General features: G+C 40.4%; 2 protein-coding genes across 8 annotated transcripts in view; one reads left to right on the top strand and one right to left on the bottom strand.

The window, feature by feature from the left end:
* The window catches only part of LOC124123518 (spectrin beta chain, non-erythrocytic 5-like), a 151,931-nt gene that overhangs the window by 48,907 nt on the left and 77,392 nt on the right, over positions 1-25,632 (bottom strand). For all 6 annotated transcript variants that reach the window (XM_046486682.2, XM_046486718.2, XM_046486709.2 and 3 more), the window contains exons 20-22: positions 13,149-13,386; positions 12,921-13,018; positions 28-114 (exon numbers count right to left, since the gene is read on the bottom strand). In XM_046486682.2, coding sequence (XP_046342638.2) covers positions 28-114; positions 12,921-13,018; positions 13,149-13,386 — 423 coding nt within the window. The remainder of the gene's footprint in view (positions 1-27; positions 115-12,920; positions 13,019-13,148; positions 13,387-25,632) is intronic.
* On the top strand, positions 2,205-25,014 carry LOC124123546 (alpha-2Db adrenergic receptor-like). Of its 2 annotated transcripts, XM_046486746.2 has the most exons (3): positions 2,205-2,240; positions 3,919-3,960; positions 23,201-25,014. In XM_046486746.2, the coding sequence occupies exon 3, from the start codon at positions 23,328-23,330 to the stop codon at positions 24,327-24,329; it is 1,002 nt and encodes a 333-aa protein (XP_046342702.1). In that variant the 5' UTR covers positions 2,205-2,240; positions 3,919-3,960; positions 23,201-23,327; the 3' UTR covers positions 24,330-25,014. The 2 variants fall into 2 exon arrangements, with proteins under 2 accessions (XP_046342702.1, XP_046342695.1); XM_046486739.2 differs by lacking the exons at positions 2,205-2,240; positions 3,919-3,960 and adding an exon at positions 14,584-14,721.

Genomic DNA, 25,632 nt, shown 5'->3' with positions numbered 1-25,632 from the left:
ATTTTACACTAACTAACGAAGAAGTACCTTCTCCTTCATCCAGGCCTGGAACTCGTCACACTCCCGATAGAAGGTGAACAGCTTGATGGCATCCTCAAGGCTGATCCTGCGAGCCTGTCATACAGAGCAAACAATCAGTGTTAAAACTTAATGTAATGTTTAAACATGCATGCATTTCTTACATTCCACATTCAAGGACATAATGCACCTTTCAGATCGATTCATTTCCTTGGACACTGACTGACTGACTGTCACTAAAATAGTTCTCATCATTTTTCAAATTTGGTAAGGATATTGAAGAATGTTCTATCAAAATTTGATGAAATCATGAAAATGTACCAATGCCATTTGCCTCTTTCAAAGGAATAGCTAACTTCCTGTTCCTGGGCTTTCAGATTAGGTCAATTTTGTGGGCTCTGACTGATTATCATCCAAAATGTCCCATAGATATTTTACAAATTTGGCTTGATATAGAATGTCCCATAAAAAGCTTATAAAATCATGATAATGAACTACTGCCTTGTGTCTCCAGCACATCACTATTGGGTACAACAGACAGAGAAACTATCAGCAAAAAAACTACATTACCAAGTAAAACATACATTATGAAACCTTAATATGTATGATTCCTTTTTTTTCAATTTTGATTAACTGTGTTTCCATACAAATAAAACATGGCATGACTGTTATATAATAGGAGGTGTTGAGTTTGACTGCAGCTCCACCCTTTAATACAACTCTTTTCACACTTTTTTACCATAATTCTGAAATAATGCAGACATAATGTACAAGAGAAAAAGATTGAAAGCAAATGGACCTTCAGTGTTCCCCTTTACCGGTAATTACCAGTTTTTTACCAGTAAAATTAGGCTTGGACCAGTAATTCATGTGACTGCCAGTCTCTGTGGACCGGCAAATAAAGTAGTTTTAAATCTTTGTTGTTGAACAAAACATCGGTGATATTCATATAAGTACATTTTTCGAATAACATCAGCTTGTCTGTTACCATCAAGGTTTCCCCTTGTCTATTTCTAGGTTAAATATCCATTTGTAGCGACTTCGTCTCAAAATATAAAAAACAAAGAGAAAATTGTGACTGTGTAAATGAAGTATAGATCTAACCAAGTAACTTCAGAGATGACATCTTTGCACTGAACATGAAGTTGAAAGTATGAAAACCAAATAATTTTCATATGTTTTTTTATTTGTTGAAAGTTGGGACTGGGAAAAATTGGGGGGATTGGTAATTTTTAGAGTTGCCAGTCCACAAGGACTGGCAGTTTCAAAAGCCAGCGGGAAGCCGATCTTTTGGATTTGGTACAAAGTAATTATGCCATTAATAATACATCAGACATGATTCAAATTACGTTGTGAAAAGCATGCTGAGTGAGAGCTTGAAGCCTATTGCAAAAGCCTGTGGTTTCCTAGTATCCATCTCCACAGGAAATGTAATGAACTGTAGTACATGCATAGAAATGGAAATACAAAGTATAAAGAAACAAGGAGTAACAGGCCAAATAGAGGTGAAAATAACAAGATGGATCCCTGAAAATCAGTGATGGCACCAGGTGTTCATATATATAAGGTAATCATGCCCTGCCCTACCAGCTGCACCTGCCACTCACACAATTTTGCACCTAATAGAGGTGTGAGTGAACACGGCGTGGCTTGACATGATCATTTGGATATCATGCTGCTAATATATTGCCAACAACAATGAAATTTGTCGCAAGAAAATAGAATCTCAATTTGTGGTTCCCTTTCATGTTTTTCTGGAAGTCGACTGTTACCCAAGTGTTACACGCTTTAGTGAACAATTCTTGCTATCAGTGAATGGCTGACATTTTCTTTAGCTTTGCCTTTATCACCTGTGTGCTCGTTATCCTGACTATATTGTGCTGGGAAAGTTTACATACCACAAAATGGTATTGATTATAAACACCTACTAAAACAAAACAACAAGCTCTTATCACATCTGAATTTTCAAGTGTAAACAGACATCAAAACAAAACTAATCATTTCAGCTAGGATTGTTGTATTAATGGTATCAACATAAACAAACAATCCATTGATTCAGGCACCAATTTACAAGTCTGTTGTAAGTGTATGCCTTGCAGGCAACGGCACGATTGATGATTAATACATTGTGCCAATCAAACAGTGACCATCCCTGCCGCCAGCTAAGCCTACCCACTCTCACCACACAGAACGCAGAATAGTCGCCGGAGACCTACACGACAGTAAGTGACAGCAATTGTTTTCTACTTTTCTATTTTAGATTTGATCATTGTCACCAATTATATACCATTACTTGCTTGAGGGATGGTATCACATCATTCTTATGAATATCAAGGATATTGTTGAAATTTAAATCATATTTCACCAGGAATACATGACATTTTTTTATGGATAGGAACTTCTTTATTTCTTTGTACGATGTTTCAGAGTTCGGAAACGTCGTACAAAGAATAAAAGAAGTTGCTATCCATAAAAAAGTGTCATGTATTCATGTTCTCCCAACTTCTAAATGCCTATCAAAGACTATATTTCACCAACTTTATTTTAATGGTAATTCGGTTATTGCCAATGCTGCCCTGACTGAGGGTCATATCTTGTGAATACCCAGTATTTAGTTACTGAGAATCTAGATTATTTTTTTTATATATTACCATATTAACTCATCTATATCAATTGTTAGGATTAGCAAACCAAAACATAAGAACAAATTAGCAACTGATTGAATACCTTGCATGATAAACCCCAGCTACCTCATTGAAAGTGTACTCGGCCATGATAGCACCTGAACTGAGCATTTACAGAGTTTTGCATCACAATTTATTCACAGAAATGAAGCATGACAGCTTTACCAAAGTAATTAAAGTAATCCCTATTACAATTAATGATGGAAGTACACTTTGTTAACTTATACAACTATGCTAGCTCCTTCTGTACATAAATTGGGATGTTAGTGGATAGTTATTATTTCTAAAGTTGAATATGATTTGTTTTGTCAAAATAAACGTTGAAAGGATTGTTATTTTTCGATAAACAACCAAAAAGAACATTTTCTATGGATATTGTTACCAGGTTTTGAGTTTTTTGTGATATCTAAATTTCCATGTCTCGCCAGATGGAGCTCACTTTTTAAATTCCCAAAATATATGTATAACATCTGTTTGTTGGCAATATATGATTTAAAATTTAAAACTGGAACCATTGTAGTTTAGTCACCTATGGTTGTGCACCTGATGGGCTAGAACTGATCCTCTTCCTGTCTTGTTCCTCAATATCGTGTCCAAGTCCGCACTCCCATTTAGCAAATTGAGTATTTCTCTCACATATATTTTTAACAAATATGTTATGGAAATACAGTGAACCTTTTTGGGGGGTTCAGATGATATATATATATATATATGAAATGGTAAAGAGTGAGAGTGTAGGATAATAGCAAATTTTGGTAATCATTGGCTCCAACAGTATTGTTTAAGAGCGAGAAGAACACATATGTAGGTTAAAAAATTGGTTTTCAATTTGAAGACAGTTTTAAAGGTTTGAAATGACATGAATTGTCCGTTATTATCTTGAAGATCAATAATGAAACATAGCCCTTTTGCAACTTTTTTTTTATAGAATCTTTCAATAACTATTCATGTGAAAACCTAGAATGGCATAAATCTTACATCAGAGGATCCTTACATTACAATAGATAGCTGTTACAAGAGAAAGTTTTGCGCCATGAAATTACTCCAAGTGAACAATAGCCTTTACTGCGTCTGTTAAGTTTTGCGTAACCATGTTAAGCTTATCAAAGCTTCTTTTGCAAATGTTATTTTTGATGAGCCATGACATTACTGTGAGTGTGTTTGACTTGCAGTTTTCGCAGTACTTTCCTGCATGTAAAACTTTCTCAATTTACAGAACCAAGAATGGCCTGAAACTAAATCTGGACTGACAATCTACGTAGGTGTAACAGATAAGTGCTTCTATTTCATGCCATTTGGTAATCTCAACATGTCTTTCCCAATTCTTTCGCACTTAAAGCTCTGTGATGTTTATCTGATGACAGGTTTATGCTCAGTGTATGGAAGTGATGACACAAAGTCCTGCTTTCCCTGCAGCATTAGTCAGCTAGTTACCAGCGATTCCAACATGGCTGGGTAACACACAAAAGATGATGTCCTGCTGGCCAGTGGCAAGATCATTATACAATTCAATAACTTCAAGTAAATCTGCAGGAATTCATCTCGGATTCTAAATAAGTGTCCCTGCCAGGCAAATTTGGGAAAAAGTCCTTTTCTGTTCAAAATTAAGATTATTTTGAAGTTCTGATTTTCTTAAATTCAGAGGTATCTTAACCTAGTATATTTATATTGTATTCAATGCAATAATATAAAACTAAGCAGTAACACCTCTTCCTCTTGATTGGTCCTGTTATCAGTGAAATACAATTACCTCTACACAGCCATAAAATTAGTTGTATCTATTAAACACAAATTGGGAAATTTAAATTCAATTAAATGAGATTTGCTGCAGATTTGGGGCCGAATACCGGCCTCTGAGCAGGTCTAAATGTATATGTCCACATGAAACGTTCTTAATTGCCTGTAGACATGAAAGTGAATCTGAGAATATTAAAAACTTCCTATGTTTAGAGTGTTTATTTATAAATTTGAGAGCTGTCAAAATTGACGTTCATTCTGCTGTGATAGAAACTGTGATCTGGTCGTCTTAAGGTAACATGTTGTATATTTCACAGCCAGTTGGACAACCTTGATTTCAAAAACCGCTGGTGACCTCCTCCTCTTGATTGGTCCTGTCATCAGTGAAATACAGTTACCTCTACACAGCCATAAAATTAGTTGTATCTATTACACACAAATTGGGAAATTTAAATTCAATTAAATGAGATTTGCTGCAGATTTGGAGCCGAATACCGGCCTCTGAGCAGGTCTAAACGTGTATGTCCACATGAAACGTTCTTAATTGCCTGTAGACATGAAAGTGAATCTGAGAATATTAAAAACTTCCTATGTTTAGAGTGTTTATTTATAAATTTGAGAGCTGTCAAAATTGACGTTCATTCTGCTGTGATAGAAACTGTGATCTGGTCGTCTTAAGGTGACATGTTGTATATTTCACAGCCAGTTGGACAACCTTGATTCTAAAACCGCTGGTCCTGATTTGTGTATTACAATATTCTGTCTATGTTTTTGTCTCTTATGGAACTTCGGGAAGGATAGGTATGGAAGGACCAGTATGGAAGGACCCAGTATGGAAGGACCCAGTATGGAGGGATAGGTATGGAAGGATAGGTATGGAAGGATAGGTATGGAAGGATAGGTATGGAAGGATAGGTATGGAAGGACCCAGTATGGAAGGACCCAGTATGGAAGGACACAGTATGGAAGGACCCAGTATGGAAGGACCAGTATGGAAGGACCAGTATGGAGGGATAGGTATGGAAGGACCCAGTATGGAGGGATAGGTATGGAAGGACCAGTATGGAAGGACCAGTATGGAAGGACACAGTATGGAAGGAAAGGTATGGAAGGACCAGTATGGAAGGACCCAGTATGGAAGGACCAGTATGGAAGGACCCAGTATGGAAGGACCAGTATGGAAGGACCCAGTATGGAAGGAAAGGTATGGAAGGACCAGTATGGAAGGACCAGTATGGAAGGACCAGTATGGAAGGACCAGTATGGAAGGACCCAGTATGGAAGGACCCAGTATGGAAGGACCAGTATGGAAGGACCCAGTATGGAAGGAAAGGTATGGAAGGACCCAGTATGGAGGGATAGGTATGGAAGGACCAGTATGGAAGGACCAGTATGGAAGGACCCAGTATGGAAGGACCCAGTATGGAGGGATAGGTATGGAAGGACCAGTATGGAAGGACCAGTATGGAAGGACCAGTATGGAAGGACACAGTATGGAAGGACCAGTATGGAAGGACCAGTATGGAAGGATAGGTATGGAAGGACCCAGTATGGAAGGACACAGTATGGAAGGACACAGTATGGAAGGACCAGTATGGAAGGACCCAGTATGGAAGGACCCAGTATGGAAGGACCAGTATGGAAGGACCCAGTATGGAAGGACCAGTATGGAAGGACCCAGTATGGAAGGACCAGTATGGAAGGACCCAGTATGGAAGGACACAGTATGGAAGGACCAGTATGGAAGGACCAGTATGGAAGGACCAGTATGGAAGGACCCAGTATGGAAGGACCCAGTATGGAAGGACACAGTATGGAAGGACCCAGTATGGAAGGACACAGTATGGAAGGACCCAGTATGGAGGGATAGGTATGGAAGGACCAGTATGGAAGGAAAGGTATGGAAGGACCAGTATGGAAGGACACAGTATGGAAGGACCCAGTATGGAAGGACACAGTATGGAAGGACCCAGTATGGAAGGACCCAGTATGGAGGGATAGGTATGGAAGGACCAGTATGGAAGGACCAGTATGGAAGGACCAGTATGGAAGGACCCAGTATGGAGGGATAGGTATGGAAGGACCAGTATGGAAGGACCAGTATGGAAGGACCAGTATGGAAGGACACAGTATGGAAGGACACAGTATGGAAGGACCCAGTATGGAAGGATAGGTATGGAAGGACCCAGTATGGAAGGACACAGTATGGAAGGACACAGTATGGAAGGACCCAGTATGGAAGGACACAGTATGGAAGGACCCAGTATGGAGGGATAGGTATGGAAGGACCAGTATGGAAGGAAAGGTATGGAAGGACCAGTATGGAAGGACCCAGTATGGAAGGACCAGTATGGAAGGACCCAGTATGGAAGGATAGGTATGGAAGGACCAGTATGGAAGGAAAGGTATGGAAGGACCCAGTATGGAAGGATAGGTATGGAAGGACCCAGTATGGAAGGACCCAGTATGGAGGGATAGGTATGGAAGGACCAGTATGGAAGGACCCAGTATGGAAGGACCAGTATGGAAGGACCCAGTATGGAAGGACCAGTATGGAAGGACCCAGTATGGAAGGACCAGTATGGAAGGACACAGTATGGAAGGACACAGTATGGAAGGAAAGGTATGGAAGGACCAGTATGGAAGGACCAGTATGGAAGGACCAGTATGGAAGGACCCAGTATGGAAGGACACAGTATGGAAGGACCCAGTATGGAAGGACCAGTATGGAAGGACACAGTATGGAAGGACACAGTATGGAAGGACCAGTATGGAAGGACCCAGTATGGAAGGACCAGTATGGAAGGACCCAGTATGGAAGGACCCAGTATGGAGGGATAGGTATGGAAGGACCCAGTATGGAAGGACCCAGTATGGAGGGATAGGTATGGAAGGACCAGTATGGAAGGATAGGTATGGAAGGACCCAGTATGGAAGGACCAGTATGGAAGGATAGGTATGGAAGGACCAGTATGGAAGGATAGGTATGGAAGGACCAGTATGGAAGGACCAGTATGAAAGGACCCAGTATGGAAGGACCCAGTATGGAAGGATAGGTATGGAAGGACCAGTATGGAAGGAAAGGTATGGAAGGACCCAGTATGGAAGGATAGGTATGGAAGGACCCAGTATGGAAGGACCCAGTATGGAGGGATAGGTATGGAAGGACCAGTATGGAAGGACCCAGTATGGAAGGATAGGTATGGAAGGACCCAGTATGGAAGGATAGGTATGGAAGGACCCAGTATGGAAGGACCCAGTATGGAAGGATAGGTATGGAAGGACACAGTATGGAAGGACCCAGTATGGAGGGATAGGTATGGAAGGACCAGTATGGAAGGATAGGTATGGAAGGACCAGTATGGAAGGACCAGTATGGAAGGATAGGTATGGAAGGACCAGTATGGAAGGATAGGTATGGAAGGACCAGTATGGAAGGACCAGTATGAAAGGACCCAGTATGGAAGGACCCAGTATGGAAGGATAGGTATGGAAGGACCAGTATGGAAGGAAAGGTATGGAAGGACCCAGTATGGAAGGATAGGTATGGAAGGACCCAGTATGGAAGGACCCAGTATGGAGGGATAGGTATGGAAGGACCAGTATGGAAGGACCCAGTATGGAAGGATAGGTATGGAAGGACCCAGTATGGAAGGATAGGTATGGAAGGACCCAGTATGGAAGGACACAGTATGGAAGGACCCAGTATGGAAGGACACAGTATGGAAGGACACAGTATGGAAGGACACAGTATGGAAGGACACAGTATGGAAGGACACAGTATGGAAGGACCAGTATGGAAGGACCCAGTATGGAAGGACCAGTATGGAAGGACCCAGTATGGAGGGATAGGTATGGAAGGACCAGTATGGAAGGACACAGTATGGAAGGACCCAGTATGGAAGGACCCAGTATGGAAGGACACAGTATGGAAGGACCCAGTATGGAAGGACCAGTATGGAAGGACCCAGTATGGAAGGACCAGTATGGAAGGACCCAGTATGGAGGGATAGGTATGGAAGGACCCAGTATGGAAGGATAGGTATGGAAGGACCCAGTATGGAAGGATAGGTATGGAAGGACACAGTATGGAAGGACACAGTATGGAAGGACACAGTATGGAAGGACCAGTATGGAAGGACCCAGTATGGAAGGACCAGTATGGAAGGACCCAGTATGGAGGGATAGGTATGGAAGGACCAGTATGGAAGGACACAGTATGGAAGGACCCAGTATGGAAGGACCCAGTATGGAAGGACACAGTATGGAAGGACCCAGTATGGAAGGACCAGTATGGAAGGACCCAGTATGGAAGGACCAGTATGGAAGGACCCAGTATGGAGGGATAGGTATGGAAGGACCCAGTATGGAAGGATAGGTATGGAAGGACCCAGTATGGAAGGATAGGTATGGAAGGACCCAGTATGGAAGGAAAGGTATGGAAGGACCCAGTATGGAAGGACCCAGTATGGAAGGATAGGTATGGAAGGACCCAGTATGGAAGGAAAGGTATGGAAGGACCCAGTATGGAAGGACACAGTATGGAAGGACACAGTATGGAGGGATAGGTATGGAAGGACCCAGTATGGAAGGATAGGTATGGAAGGATAGGTATGGAAGGACCAGTATGGAGGGATAGGTATGGAAGGACCAGTATGGAAGGATAGGTATGGAAGGACCAGTATGGAAGGATAGGTATGGAAGGATAGGTATGGAAGGACCAGTATGAAAGGACCAGTATGGAAGGACCAGTATGGAAGGACACAGTATGGAAGGATAGGTATGGAAGGATAGGTATGGAAGGATAGGTATGGAAGGACCCAGTATGGAAGGACCCAGTATGGAGGGATAGGTATGGAAGGACCAGTATGGAAGGATAGGTATGGAAGGACCAGTATGGAGGGATAGGTATGGAAGGACCAGTATGGAAGGATAGGTATGGAAGGACCCAGTATGGAGGGATAGGTATGGAAGGACCAGTATGGAAGGACCAGTATGGAAGGATCGGTATAGAAGGATAGGTATGGAAGGACCAGTATGGAAGGACCCAGTATGGAAGGATAGGTATGGAAGGACCAGTATGGAAGGACCAGTATGGAAGGACCAGTATGGAAGGACCCAGTATGGAAGGACCAGTATGGAAGGACCAGTATGGAAGGATCGGTATGGAAGGACCCAGTATGGAAGGAACACAGGGACTGACCATGTAAAACAGGAAATACCCTTTTGAGATGGGTTGTGAAGGAAATAGACATTAATTCATTTTTCAATAATTTTGTGTGAATTTCAAAATAAGAAACTGATATGGCAAATTGGCATCACAGTGCGAAAGATTAAGAATACTTGGGAGGATCACTAAAGCAGATTGGGTACTTGGACAAGCATTGTATTTTATATAACGCCTTGGTAAGAACAAGTTAGCAAATCTTAACTTTCAAACAAAAGACATGTCCTCAAACATGAAAAGCTTCAATATGGCAGAGAGAAAAGATCAAACTCAGATGCGTTGTCTGTGAACATCTCATCACCAGAATGTTAACGCAGGACATCACACCTGGTACTGGTGTACTCGACATTCAATAATGCAGCATTGACAGCCCACAGTCACTAATTGCTGGCCTGTCTAAGTCATCGTGATCAGACAAGCCATAAGGCGGAAACTCTTAAGTCAGCGAGAGAGAAAAGGATGCTCCTGTCACTATGATAACAGCCATGATGGAAAGATCGTGGAACACTTCTCATTTGTGCAAAAGCATTTGTTTCTAATCAGAGATACATAATTGTTTATGTCCCGTCTCCATTGTTTCTTGAAGTCACTGATTGTGGGCCTTCAGTTTACTGATGTCATTGCATGGTGATTTAAACCTGTGTCAGTTATAGATCTAAAGACAATATTGGTATTATCAATTTCATCTTAATCTTCATATACTCTGTTGTTTGAGGGAAATAGTTTGTGAAGATCTGTTATTGATACTCTGCCTTAGCAACAACATACATAGACATTATGGCTGCAACGAAAGTAGTGATTGAGTGATTCACGCTACTTATATAGTACTTAAATATTCCAGCCATTCTGGGCACACTCAATGCAGCTGGTCATACTTTCGCTGGAGAGATCGTAGAGGTGCTATAGATATGTACCCCAGGAACGTTTCTGTATACAGAAATGTACCCTTGCCACAATTAGAATACAGAAAGGTAGCCTTGGATGAGTCCATCCTACTGCAGGCCATATGGCGCAATGCGCTTAAACCGGTTCCTTGAATGCTTAGGTATACGACATGTCCTGGATGACAAACACCAGTAAAATTCAACATGGCAGTACGCGAATATTTTTCTCTTGGTATTTCCTGTCCATATCTGGATAATTCACAATGCACAGCATTATCCAGCATGCACTTGTCATCACGCGAACCAGAACTACAACATGAACCAGTTGCAGGCTGAGGGATATGGACTCGTCTGCCGTTTAGGGTACCGGGTACCGGGTACCGGGTACCATTCTGTATTCTGATTTTGCTTAGGGTACGTTTCTGTATAAAGAAACAAATCTGGGGTACCGTATTCGACCCAATAAGCGCCCCCCCTCCCCACCCCCGGCTCCGAAAATTTATATAGTAATTATTTCGTTTTAAATGAAAATCGACTGGAAACCGAGGTTTCCGGATATTTGAAGTCCGTATAAGCGGGGCATGACTGTATTCTGTTTATTTTAGATATTTGTGACTGAATATTATGCACAAGAAAAAAATTACACCGTACCCCTTCAGGGAAGTCCGGCAAACGAACGGGTGATGAGAAACTTCGTCAGTACAAATTCGAAATTTGAGATAAAAAAATCACCAGACATGTTGATTTACCGTTTAAATTGTATTTTTTGTTCAGCTAGGCATTGTTTTATATCCAGGGATTAAGATTACCTTGTGCATTTTCTCATAAACTAAGCCGGACACAGCAATCAGCTGTACACACGTTTTCTTGGAATCTACTGGTGATTCGGTCAAAACACACCCTATGATGTAACTTTACAGGATTTTAAATGCAAGGATCGGCAAAAGTTGTATCTGAAACTATTTTTTTATCAGGAATAATATATTCCAATATCTTGTTAATTTAGATGCAGCTTTTACTAAACATATTTAAAATAATAATAACCCTAAGCGAAGCAGCTGATCGCTATTGCCGGGTATTATTTTTTACATGGAACCAGTCTGACCAGGCACCATCAAGACTCCCGTGCACGTGATCGCGTGATCGCGAGTATTACGTGTTGACATAGAATCGTCCAACAAAAACAAATATGACTTTTAACGAATCAAAGTATGGCATTTATGATATATGTATCCATTCTCTGTAAACTAAAGTTCGTTTCAAGGTGTCAATAGCGGTAATCAGACCGTGGTTGCTGTTAATAACGGTGAGTTGAGCGATCTTCCGATCGCTTCACACACGATTTCGCCGAAATTAATTAAAACAATATTAAAAGGAATTTTGAATAAAATTAATGAAAAAAGTTACAAACATAAGTCCAGATATACAAAGAACACTTTTTATAGCCAGACAGTGTAATTAAATGAATAATTTGCAAACTTCAGTATGGATTTGTTGACATGGTATTTCCGGTGTTACATGCTCACAGTAATGTCTTTCCATGGGGGAAAAAACATCAAAACTCATTAATTCGTGTATAATGCGCACCCCCTTCTACACAGCTGTGTTTTTTGGAAAAAAAAGTGCGCACTATTCTCAAGAAAATACGGTAAGGCTTACTGATGAATTTACGCCAATTTGACTTATTGGGTCGAATACGGTATGTATTTGTAGTACCCGTGCCAACAATAACCCACACAGCCATATTATCCCCCTAGAAACTTGAACCTAAATTCTTCTTTTGGCAAGATTAGCCTGGGTTCTTCTGCACTGGGTCTTCGTATGATGAAATATTACTTTGGACACAATACTACACCACCACCCCACCAATCCATGAGTGAGTGAGTGAGTGAGTGAGTGAGTGAGTGAGTGAGTGAGTGAGTGAGTGAGTGAGTGAGTGAGTGAGTGAGTGAGTGAGTGAGTGAGTGAGTGAGTGAGTGAGTGAGCGAGCTACATCATAGCTGCCTGTTACCCAGTTGATGTCCTGTCATACACAAGCGGTAGCAACATACTATTTCCTGAACAACTGATTATGGATACTTCAGAGTGAAGAGGACTTCTGTTGTAAATCTAGAGATTTTATGCTGTGAAAACAGCAAAATATTAATGAATTTATGGCAATGATGTAATAGATGTATTTGCAGGAATTACCTTAATTATATGAAAACATAAGGTTTTCAACAGTTTGATGTCCATCGGAGGTGATTCACACTCACCCAGGTGATACATAATGTGATCCTTATCACATACAGTTCTTACTGGGGTTGTTTTCTGCCACAGAATCCCCACAGGGCCGTTCAAGAGGCATACATAAAACACATGACTACTTACCTGTGCCAGTTTGGTGAGTTTGGAGTAGAGGACATTGATGCTCCTTTGTCTTGTCTCTACGTTATCCTTGTCAAAGTGGAGATTGGCCTTTGATCTCACTGAAAATGTGAACAGGTAAATTATATAGGTTACCCACACCTTATTACCTCAATGCCAATTCATAGATGAAAAAATGGGTAGGAATATTTGATAAACTTACAGAAAATTTGAGATATTTGTTAACTTTACCTGAAGGAGCTCGTCGCAGTTTTGCTGCCTTGTCTGACTTCTTTCTGACAACTTCCTTCTGCATGACTGTCTTCTTGACTTTGATGCGTTCTGGCACTTGCACAGGGTGCTTGACCACCTTCTGTACCACCTTGGGGTCCACTTCCTTCACGTAGTTGGCTGGAACAAACCCCTCAGTGTTGTCAGCCTTCCGCACCTGCCACCAGTCATTGTTCGTCCTCTGTAGGAGGATCAGAATCTGCAACATGAGAGAGGAGAGGATTGAGTGAGCGAGTGGGAGGGTGAGTTAGTGGGTGGTATGAGTGAGTGAGTGAGTGAGTGAGTCTGAGAGAGAGTGTGTCTGGTAGTGAGTGAGTGTGTCTCAAATTGAGTGAGCGTGTTGGAGAAAGAGAACATGTATGTGCAAGAGTGAGTGTGTCCGAGAGCGAGTGAAGAGTGTTTGAGAGGAAGAGTATCTCTGTCCTGTAGTGAGTGAGTGAGTACATCCGATAGTGCAAAGTTCAAGTTTGCTATTAATCTCGCTATAACTGGATTAGACTTTGAGACATTACTTATCAACAAATTGTTTAAGTGAGTTCACAAGAAGAACATAATCGCCATCATATTTAAAGACAGAGTTCATCCAGTAATCCATTAGTTGTCTCAAGGCAACCGACACATCTGGAAACGTGTCGCCTCCTCCTCCCATGACATCAGTCAAATTGTCTCATCATGGAAGTAGCTCAGAGTCATCATAGCAAAAACACCTGCTTCTAAACTATCCTGTGTGTCATTACCTTCTCGTATCCTGCCCACAATATCCATGAGATGTTGCCTGCCAGGGACAAGGCAGTGGATCCCAATGACATTCAGTGGAAGTATTATTTTGGTTTGAGAGAATAGTCATAAAGTCTTTAACTTGAAAAATGTCCTGTCCCTTTATCTGGTGAACAACTATGGTGAATCAGTACATAGTGCAGCAAAGTCACGAGCCGGAGGCGAGTGGTATAAGTTTAACCTAATGAGGGACGAATAAAACCCCATGTACCCTGTGTGATCCTCCTACAGCGAATTGATCTTACCGACATGTTTTCATGACATTGTAAAAGAACAAAAACAACTTCAAAATTGATAGAAAAAGGCTGTTTGATTGAGCGGAGGGTAGCTTGTGTTATGTCATGTGGCTTTTTACTGACTCAGAAAAAGCATGGGGTATGAGGGATTTATTCTGCCTCACAGAAATCCACGTGCAGCCTGTCTTCCTCGTGGCGGGGTATAAGGGATTTATTCTCCTGTTGAGAAATTTATTATCAATAGTATTTTATCAAGATCATGTGGACCAATGAGATCTCATCATTCTGACATGGATGTATGATAAATTGATTCATAAACTGGCAGTTCATGTTCATATCAGTTGGATCAAGGAACAAGATTACTGGGCAATACGGAAGTCAAATCGTCAAACAATCAGTAAACGTTATCCTTCCTGGATGGTTGTACATGCCACATAAGCCAACAGAAGTTGCTTTTTGACTTTCTTCAAGTGGACTACATGTTCTCCATGCTCTGATGTCCACTTCCAGGCCCAGGCACTGTATGTACTGGTTTACTTCTTAAAGCGACCTATAGAAGTTCCTTTTTTATTACAATGAATGCCACACTACGGTGTAGATACTAACACCGTTATCAAGCAATTGATGAACACAAATGTGATGTTGGAAGGTTATCCACATGTACATAACCCTCCAACTTCACATTTCTGTACATCACTTGCTTGATAACGGTGATAGGATCTACATCAAAGTGTCACATTCACTGTAATAAAGACGTCCTATATACAAAGAGCTATCTCCCTTGTTCAAGTACTGGTTTGTGTCACTCTTGTGTAAACCAGCGTGATTGGACTGATAAATACTCAGCCTCTATTTAATTTAATTTTAATTAAATATTTCTGGAAACTATGTGCATCACATCTATTGCTTATTGTGTATGCAAAATATCACATAGGAAACAAGTAACAACGTCTCAAAACATACTACTCCACTTTTGATAAGGATACTTAAATACTTCATACTATTACATCTACATACTGTAAATCTTGAAAGTAACGCGAGCGTGATTTAAATTTTTAAAAATGCGAGTGGCCTTTGCTCGCATTATTAAACATCGCATTCATATCAACAATAAGACAGATATAACAACTTAGACATATGCTGAAAACAACAACTATGTATTCCATATCCCTGTTTATTGAGCATCACTCCACATCACGATATAAACAATGTCATGCAGACACTAATTACATCCTGTGAATTGTCACTGCTAGGGTCAAGACAAGAGTTCTACTCACTTATGTCATCACTGATCACACCTGCATGTCCAAACAGACGCCTTGAGAGGATGGGGTGTCGCATTCATATTGAGTCGCATTTTTTACTAGGGGCCAGGGGTTGCATTCTTTTGGAGACGCATTAATTTCACGATTTACAGTATTATGACATAAGAGGAGTCAAGAAAATAATTTAAAATATCCCTGTCAAAGGTTGAGTAGTATAGTATGATGACCCTCGTCTCATATTTTATGACAATTCTTTTGTCAATGTCAGAATAATTGACTGTTGACATCCATCCTTACCCCCACTTAGGACAAAGACCAATCTTTTATCACCCCCCAAAAGTTCAAAACACCACGAGTGGGTTTGTAGGTATCTGTTCATGTAAACCATCCTATCAAATCCAAAGCATTTTCCAAATTTGAGTGACATTTCAACAGAAACCTATCAGCCATCACGAGATTCATGAACATTTTAGAAAATGGTATTATTGTTGTTAGCTGACAAGCACATAATAAAATATTCATTATGCTGTGTAGTATGTTTATTCTTGTACTCCATTATACACACTAACGCTGCACCTAAATTGGTCATCCAGGTTATGCTGGTCTGGTTCATAATTGATTATTTACTGACTGCAGTCACATAGTTGTAATATCACTGAGTGCCCTATCTTCAGGTTGACTAGGCCTATGTCGTATTTGTCATTGTGGAGTTAAAATGTTGGCCTGTGCACATATTGAGGTAAATACAAAAAGTTTGTCATTCTAATGTGTTAGTGTGTACAATGTCCATTTTGTATACCTAACAAAGAGTTGCCACCCCTAATGTCAGAGTGGTGCTATTTGAAATGGGTTTACCAGAATTCTTTTGCAGTTATCATAACATTTTAACATGAGCCTAATAAATAGAGACAATTCTATGCATGAAATATGAGAGAGGAAAAGAATTTCTGTGCACACACAAAAATCACATTAAAATAGAAATGCCATGGAGTTTTTAGATTCAAGCACGTACAAACACTTTGTCATAAATACCCATGATGACCCAGCAAACCGGCCATTGTGCACATGGGACTGACTGAATCAATTCAAACAAAATGTAAATGTTCAAAGTGTTCTAACTTTGAAAAGCAGCATTATTAATGGCCAAACCTCATAAACGCTATGTCCTGTCTATATGATTTGTTTGTTGTTTAACGCTGCACTCAGCAATATTCCAGCTATAAATAATTGTGATTGGACCAGCCAATCCTGTGACTGACATCATGAGCATCGATCCACGCAATTGGGATACGATGACATGCATCAACAAAGTCAGCGTGCCTGACCCCTGATCCCGTTTGTCGCCTCTCACGATAAGCATAGTCGCCATTTACGGCAGGCCTTGGTTGCTGAAGACCTATTCTATCCAGATACAAGAGCTTAACGTCAGACAACAACAACAAGCTGTCATATTTTGCTGCCATGTCATTGAACTGCACGACTGGAAGGTAGAGACAACATCTGAGGTTCAGGTTACAGGACTGGAGGTTAGTCCTCTTCACAGATGTGTCAAGCTTTCATCTTGACAGCATCTTTCCTCACACCCTCCCATACCTTCATGTGTGGTCATAGGCTTCATTGGACAACATAACATCCCCACACTCCTTTGGCTTGCTGTTTCGCCAGATATGAGCCAATCGAACGTGTGAAATTAAACTTCATTTGACTTCCAAACCAACCACTGACGCAAGTGACAGCCTCCTTCAACCATCTAGTGTTTTCACTGAGGCGCCGTTGTCACGTTTGTGTCAGTGCTAATGGTGGTGATATCCAATACTGACTTGTGAACATACAATTGACACCATGCCACTTGCAGCCTCAGATGATGTTAACAGAGGGAAGGTGTTGACATTGTCATGATGAATTCAACAAAATATTCTTGTTGGAAAATTGTTCTTTGTTTGTGATTTTATGTGATTTCCAATGACAGTCCAGTGATGCACAGGAACGTTTTTCTGCTAGAATATCATACAATGACATGGCCAGTTTGTGAGTTGCATCCAGATGAACTTCCACAATAGCAACATGACTAGAATTGACTGCTAATTTGCCCAACCAAATCCAACTCCAAAATAGTACCCTGTCTTGTTTTCAATTTGTCAAGTGAACCTGGAATATTTTTGTTGGTTGATGGAAATGTTTGTTTGTTGTTTTACATCACACTCAGCAATATTCCAGCTTTATGTCGGCGGTCTGTAAGTACAGTGATCTCTCGCTATTGGGCTCTTCGATAAAGCGCTACCTCGGTTACTACGCGCGGTATTGCATGGCTCCCAAAATTTATGTACACTTTTAATACTGAGAGTTTTACACATCCGTGATTGTATTGCTGTTCGTTGTTCATTTGCACATAACGCTTCTCATTGCATAATCAACCGTTTATCGCTGAATGGAGTTCTAATAATCTGTTTGAAAACATCCGCGGCAAGTCCTGGAAATACGATTGTTCAACTAGTTAACTTTTCACACTATACATCCTTTGATCTTAGAAGCGCATGCATGCAATAAAAGAGAACCACTAGCGAAGTTTATATTCTTAATTAGTGGGCAATCCAATTTGAGGCGACACTGTCACACACATGTAGTTGCTGTCACAACACGGCGGTCATTCATTTCGTAATGGCGCTTTCATAACATCGCCTGGTTTTTTTCCGTAGTTATAACAAGCGATTTCATTGGATTAAAATTTGTTTCTAATGACGCTTTCTTGCCGAAATCTGCTACAAGTTTCGTGATTGGTCAATTTTGAGCACGTGACCTCAGGCAGCCGTCTTTCTTTTGCTCTTTGACATGTTCGATGCGGACCCGTTGTCAAATGTGTGTCCGAGAATTTTATTTTCAATAACATCGCGGGAAATAGTGAATAATTTTTTGATTTGTCGATAAAAAATGATAAATTGAAATGGAATACGTATTTCAGACATTGTGAAATGTGACAGATTTAATAAATGAATGATATTACAGGTTGATCTAGGTCCATAAAAATATATACTATTTTGACGTGACGTGCCTCGGCCTCGGTTAAACGGCTCATCGTCTAAAACGCCCACCAATTATTTGGACCCCATTGGTAGCGTTGTAGCGAGGGACCACTGTAATCGAATCTGGACCAGACAATCCAGTAATTGACATAATGAGCATTGCTCTACGCAATTGGCATACGATGACATGCATCAGCTAAGTCAGCGAGCCTGACCACTCTATCCTGTTAGTTGCCTCTTACAAGCATATTTGCCTCATACGATAAGCATGAGTTGCTGAATACGTATTCTAACCCAGATCTTCAAGGGCTTCTAAAGGCAAGCATAATTATTTTTGTAAAGAAAGTAGGTTGCCAGAGGTGAAAATGATCATGCTGAGGCATCCCTGATCTTGTTTAAACATTAGGATGAGGGATGGATGCAGCAAACAAGCCAATTATCAACTTGGAGCTTATGGCAAGCCCTTTGTTGTCCTTATTCCAAAGTAGAATCCTGAATCCTTAAAGGGCAAGTTCACACGAAAATGAACCTAATTTTCTTGTACTTTTTCCACAATAAAAGTGTTAACCTAGAAGTGTCATAGACAAAAATATAAAAATATCACAATTAATTAACATATGTTTTGCATTAAAACGATTTATATTTTTCACATTTACCAAGTGTTCTATTTCCATAACAAAAACACCATGGCTTATGCCCCTTGCAATATGACGTCATTGGTGCCAATTGATAAACATTATGACGTCATCATGCTTTGTTAGAGCCGCTTCACGTGGTGTAGGTACAGGTGTATGATTCTAGCGTCTCAGATGCCAGCCAGCATAGTGTTATGCTGAGTCACCACTGCGCCGGAGTGTGTCGTAGGCCATGTTGTTTTACCGAAAACTTGTACTTGATATCTTTTGCGTTCAGAATAGACAGGGACCAAGTTGAATTGGCACCAATTACGTCATAATCTAAGGGGGATAACTCAGGCCTGTTTAGCTCGAAAAACGAAGGCCTCATAACGGCATATCATTTTCACACTATTGTGAGCTTCCTACTTTCACTGTGAAAAAAATGAGTGTATATTTTCAAACACAGATACTAACTAATTCTAAAATTGCGTTTTGTTTAGAAAAAGAAAGAAAGTGATTTTTGCGTGTACACTTCCCCTTTAAGGTATTTTATAAGTTGCATTTATCCACTGTTATGAGACAAACAACTTCTGTTGTGTGCTGTCAAGAGTAATGGCAGCAAGACCTTTTTGCTCACATAGTCTACAGATGGATATCATGGACTTGATTTCTATACAAAGGACTTGAGTGCCCTGTCAGTGGATATAACAATTAGTTATTTACAACCTCACTCAGCAATATTCCAACTATATGACCATGACATCAGAAGCACTGGTCCACGGAATACTAGGATACAGACAATGACATGCAAGCAACCATGGACTTGAACTAATAAGCGAGGAAATTGGGTCTTAGAGCTGCTTTAAACAGTATTCTAGTTGTATCACAGCGTGTCAGCTTGATGTGGGAGGAAAGCCCCAAGTGATGCCAGTCTTTGGCGTTTACCATTTGGTGAAACAGATGTTTCCACAGTTTTAATAACATGAAAAATATCACTATCACAACATGTAAATGATTAGAAACTACATTTGTTTGAGATGGGAACGGTCAATGTTCATTTACATAAGACTTCCTTTTGTTTAATCTACCGTGCTCGTTGCCAATATTGTTCACAACACAATACATCACACTGATTGATTGGAACTGGAAACTGTATTTTCCAATGTTTGATTGAATGTTTCTTTCATGAAAAACAAGCCAAGCATGAAGGTTTATCAGTTAATCCTCCTGGCTCCCTTCATGATAATGTCTATGCTTAGACTTGAGCTGTATTGATTCATCTTCCAACAATCTTTTGATAAGGGGCAAAAACACAGTATTAATCTTCTTGCACAATGGGGTATCACCATGACACGGAGACAGCTGTACCAGAGCAAATCCTTCAATAAGAGTCAGAAGCTTGTATCAAACGGTGCTTAGTCCCAGTGTTTAGTCGAGGTAGGTGTATATTTGTTCTTAGAGACGTTTGCTGAAAGGTTTTTCAATAGTCTAACAAATATCTGTTGTCAGAGAGTGTCATCAGATGTCAAGGCAGGCGTTAATTTCTTTCTAGGTGTTACGTCCTATTTTAACATCTGATTCTGATGTTGATATAGACAGCTAACAAAAGAAGTTCACGCTTGCAAACTGCATTTGCATATTTAATGGCTAGAGATGCCAAGATTATTGGATTGGTTTTCACATCGGAAACACTGATGAAAAAAGAAATTACAAAAACAATTATCCTAAAGTGATTTCATCAAAATATTGTTGATAGGCAGAGATATAAAACAATGAAACAAAATTTCTTTCAGACAAAAAGTAATGGAGTTGGTTATCTTTTCATCATAATCTAGTTTCAGAAAATAATTTATACTCTTGAAGTTTGTTTACCCTTGGCTAGAAGGATAAAACCCTTCAATTACAACTTAAATTCATTTTAACCTATTGGAAATATTGTACATTCTCAAAAAGAAATAACCTTATGAGCAAAGATAACATATTTCTTGGACATTTTGTGTTACGTGTGAATCTGACCAGCTTATTTGTTGAAGCACCAGTTGTGGGGAACGGTATCTCCCATAGTTTGGCATCACCCATAGTTCTGAATATGAAGTGAGTGAGTGAGTGAGTTGGGTTTAACGCCGCTTTTAACAGTATTACAGTTATATCACAGTGTATCAGCTTAATGTGGGAGGAAAGCCAGAAGTGATGCAGGTCTCAGACGTTTACCACTTTGGTGAAACCCCCAAGCACAGGTATGGTGCTGACAAACCTAGAAACATAATCCGGGCGAACCGGGATTCGGGCTTCTGCTGGTCCTTATATATGACATTCTATAGACAAGCTAAGAATTAAAAAACCTAACATGTTAATGTATCCATACACTATGTATGTAAAAGTTACAAATTCATCCATATTCATTGCGAACTGATTTACCAATCCCAAACAGAACAAGACTGCTACGTTTCACTTCAGTCTGTCAGCTTCCAGTCAATGATGATTTTATACCCAGCCTCTGTGGACAAACTCATTCTTATTTTTGTAACCCATCAGTGTCAACCCCAGGCCTGTTCTCACTGTTGTTCTCACTGCACATGTGTCAATGACCCTTTACTCAAGTTAAGCATGGTGTCATGCCATCTCCTGACTGTCATACCACTTGTCATACCACTTGTCATAACACCTCATCATCACCAACCAAAATGTGACCAGACACAAGTTCATAAAATCAATATTACTTCCATTCCTTTCCTTTGTTTGTTGTTTAACGCCGCACTAAGCAATATTCCAGCTATATGATGGTGGTCTGTAAATAATCAAGTCTGGACCAGACAATCCAGTGACTGACATCATGAGCATCGATCCATGCAATTAGGATGACATGTATCAACCAAGTGAGTGAATCTGACCACCTGATCCCGTTAGTCGCCTCTTACGACAAGCAGTTGCCTTTTACGGCAGGCAACGGTTGCTGAAGACCTATTCTACCTGGATCTTCACGGGTCCAATATTACTTCCAAGAGCAGGAAAAAATGGAATATATTTATCTATCCTTCACTGATTTATAAATATGCTTCTTACAAGCATTCAAAGGTAACAGGAGAAAGAAATGGAATATGACTTGTGTCTAACCTCTCTGTCCATTAGGGCTGTTACGATTAACTCGGGTTTTCAGTAAATCGAACCGTATCCATTCATAAATTGAATTTGTTATTCGTGGCTACTAGAATATTTATGAATATGCAATCATGTGCATTTACATACCCTGTACCTAGAAATGTCCATAAGAACATATTATATTATATGCATAGATTTCTTCAAAAACAACACTCTTATAATATTTAATTTGACAGTATTGTGGTCACTGGTCACTGTCGCATTTGAGCAGATACTAGTACCTGGATAAAGGCAGTATATGAATGTTTAATATCTTAATAATTAACAAACCATGTTAAAACTTTATGTTTATTGTTTCACTGAATATAACAAATAATACATCAACTGCTGACTTGATATTGTATTCGTGAATTAATATTCGTATTTGTTACTCTATATTCGTGATAGGAATAGTATTCGCCTCATAATGCATTCGTGAATTTATCTTGCCGACATGCTTCCATCTGCCACTGATAAAGAATTAAAATCATTTGAAAACAGATAGAAAACAGCTGGTTGATTGACCTGATATAGCTTAAGCAGTAACTCATTGGCTTGTAAACAAAGGGCAACTTTTTGCTTTGTAGCAGACTGCAAGAGATTTATTGTCCTGCTCACAAATCCATGTGCAACCTATTTTCATTTTGGAAGGGTATATGGGATTTACTGTCTTGCTTATGAATATATTTCCATCCCAGGCGGATAACATAGTAATTTAACAAGACCATGTGAACCAATAAGATCTCAACATTCTGACATGGAGGTAAGATAGAGCACCATGGTGACTTGGGACACCTAAAACTAACCATTCCTTTTGCTGACATAGATTGCAAGTTTGACATCCAGGGTTGGGGCTCCTAAATGTGTACAACAATTATAGCACATCCACTGACACGAATCATGTCTTACCATTTGACTAATTTGTGAAGATGCAGTGACACCATATGTTTGCCATTTCAGACAAAACATGGATAAACAACCTACCCACAGTTAAAGAGGCTTCAAGGCAGGCAGATCCTACCAACTGTTCTGAAGTGAAAAACTAATCTGTCTGGACACGACCACAGATGAAAGAAAGCCGTATGTCATGAATCTGACAACAATTGATGCAAGTGATCTCACAGAAACAGAGAGAAGTAGGGTGGAGATCGGTCTGCTCTCTGTCCTCATATTCTTAATAATCCTCATCGCCATCACCGGCAACACGGCCGTCATATTTGCCATCTATACGAGTCACAGACTTAAGGAGGAGATTTCCAACATGTTCATCGTCAACCTAAGCATCACAGACCTCACCTCTGCTGTGGTCGTCTTGGGCTCCGCTCTGGTAGCCATGAGTACAGACCGTTGGCCAATGGGGCAGGCATGGTGTGACATTGTGTGTTACGTCAACTACTGCATGATCATCGTGTCCATGCTCAACCTGTGCTTCATCAGCGTGGACCGCTACATCGCAATAGTACACTCGCTGCATTATAATTTACTCATGACTAGGCGCAAAGTCTTCCTTATGATTGCATACTCGTGGTTTCAAGGATCAATGTTTGGATGCGTCCCAGTGATCTTCCGCTGGGTCAAATATGATTACTGGGAAGCAATATGTGCAATTCAGTGGCACAAACAACGGGAGAAAGCTCTGTACTACGTCATCATCGCTTTTATCATGTGTTTCTTGGTACCTGGGCTCATACTGATCATTTGCTATTGTCAAATCCTCAAAACTATCAAAACAAAACAACAAGCGATCACTCGAGTCTCTGACAGTCCAAGGGTCAGGGTCAAGTACAGCACCAGCTCCAAAGCCATGTATGGTTTGCTGGTCGTCGTAGTGGCCTACTTCGTCTGCATGACGCCGTTCAGTGTCACGAAACTATACAAGGTAGCAGCAGATGAAGACAATGTGCTGCCAGGCTATGTCAACCTCACAGCAAGTCTAACTGGCTACTTATCCAGTGCAGTAAATCCGCTAATCTATGGGATATTCAGGAAGGATTTTCGTAAAGCTTTTAAGTTGGTGTTGAAAAAAATACTTGCTGAAAGAGCAGTTGCCCCTGCAAACCAAGATATAGATTTGATGGAGTCCACCTAAAAAACTATCTGTACAAACCTTTGAACATATGTGCTTCAACCATGCCAGGCCAATCTGCCTGCTATTAATCAGAGATTGACAGATTCCACATACAGTTTGTTTACGTAATTTATCGTCAACTTGGTATCAGACATACAATCCAACATTTAGGAAAGATCTATTCGGTTTGCTTATTAGTATCTGTAGTGATAAGATGGGAAGTTGGAGATTGTAATTAACAGATTAAAGGTGCTTATACACAGAAATGTTTGAACAATTTTTTAGCACTTATTTTTGTAATACTTGTACATATCCGCAAAACTATTCAAATAAAATTACCTGAATAGTCCCTTTAACTGTCCACTTATCAAAAACTTCAAAGAATGTCAATGCAGGAAGGGAAGAGAAGATTTGTCCTTTCAGACAACACTGTTCACCTTTCCTATAAATGCCACCAGAACCGTAATCATATTATCACTTGGGACATGATATTTTTATTTTACAATCAATGCTTTGACAAAAAGAACTTGTAAGCCAAGTAAGTAAAACAAGGAGACTTAATGCTCAACATGGACATACATTCAAACCTATTTAGTATTATCTCAAACCTAGGGGGATTAGTTGTAACTTCAAATATCGGGACATTGGAGATAATGAGGCATGGACATTCAGACAACAAGTAACAGTATTACAGAACCATGGCAGTGAGTGAGTGAGAGTGAGAGCGTGAGTGAGTGAGTGAGTGAGTGAGTGAGTGAGTGAGTGAGTGAGTGAGTGAGTGAGTGAGTGAGTGAGTGAGTGAGAGAGTGAGAGAGAGTGAGAGAGAGAGAGAGAGAGAGAGAGAGCGTGCGTGCGTGCGTGCGTGCGTGCATGCGTGCGTGCGTGCGTGCGTGCGTGCGTGCGTGCGTGCGTGCGTGCGTGCGTGCGTGCGTGCGTGCGTGCGTGCGTGCGTGCATGAGTGAGTGAGAGATTTTGCACTGCTTTTAGCAATATTCCAGCAAAATCAGTTGGGGGGTATGCAAAGACAATGAATGAGTGAGTGAGTGAGTGAGTGAGTGAGTGAGTGCGTGAGTGAGTGAGAGAGAGAGAGAGATTTTGCACTGCTTTTAGCAATATTCCAGCAAAATCAGTTGCAAAGATAAATTGAAACATAATCTCGCCACCGTTTTGTAGCAATGTAGCTTATTCTGATGGACATTGAAATTCCTTTTGATCTCTGTTGACGTCATTTCACATTCTACAGCCTGTATCATGCTGTATTTCTTCTGCACGATTTTTTGCACATCCCAAAAGTCTTAATGTGCCAAATGCCAACTTGAGATAA

This window comes from Haliotis rufescens, unplaced genomic scaffold (genome assembly GCF_023055435.1).
Source record: "Haliotis rufescens isolate VD_foot unplaced genomic scaffold, xgHalRufe1.0.p SCAF_3, whole genome shotgun sequence".
NCBI classification, from domain to species: Eukaryota; Metazoa; Mollusca; class Gastropoda; order Lepetellida; family Haliotidae; genus Haliotis; species Haliotis rufescens.
This window is presented reverse-complemented; position numbering and strand designations above follow the sequence as displayed.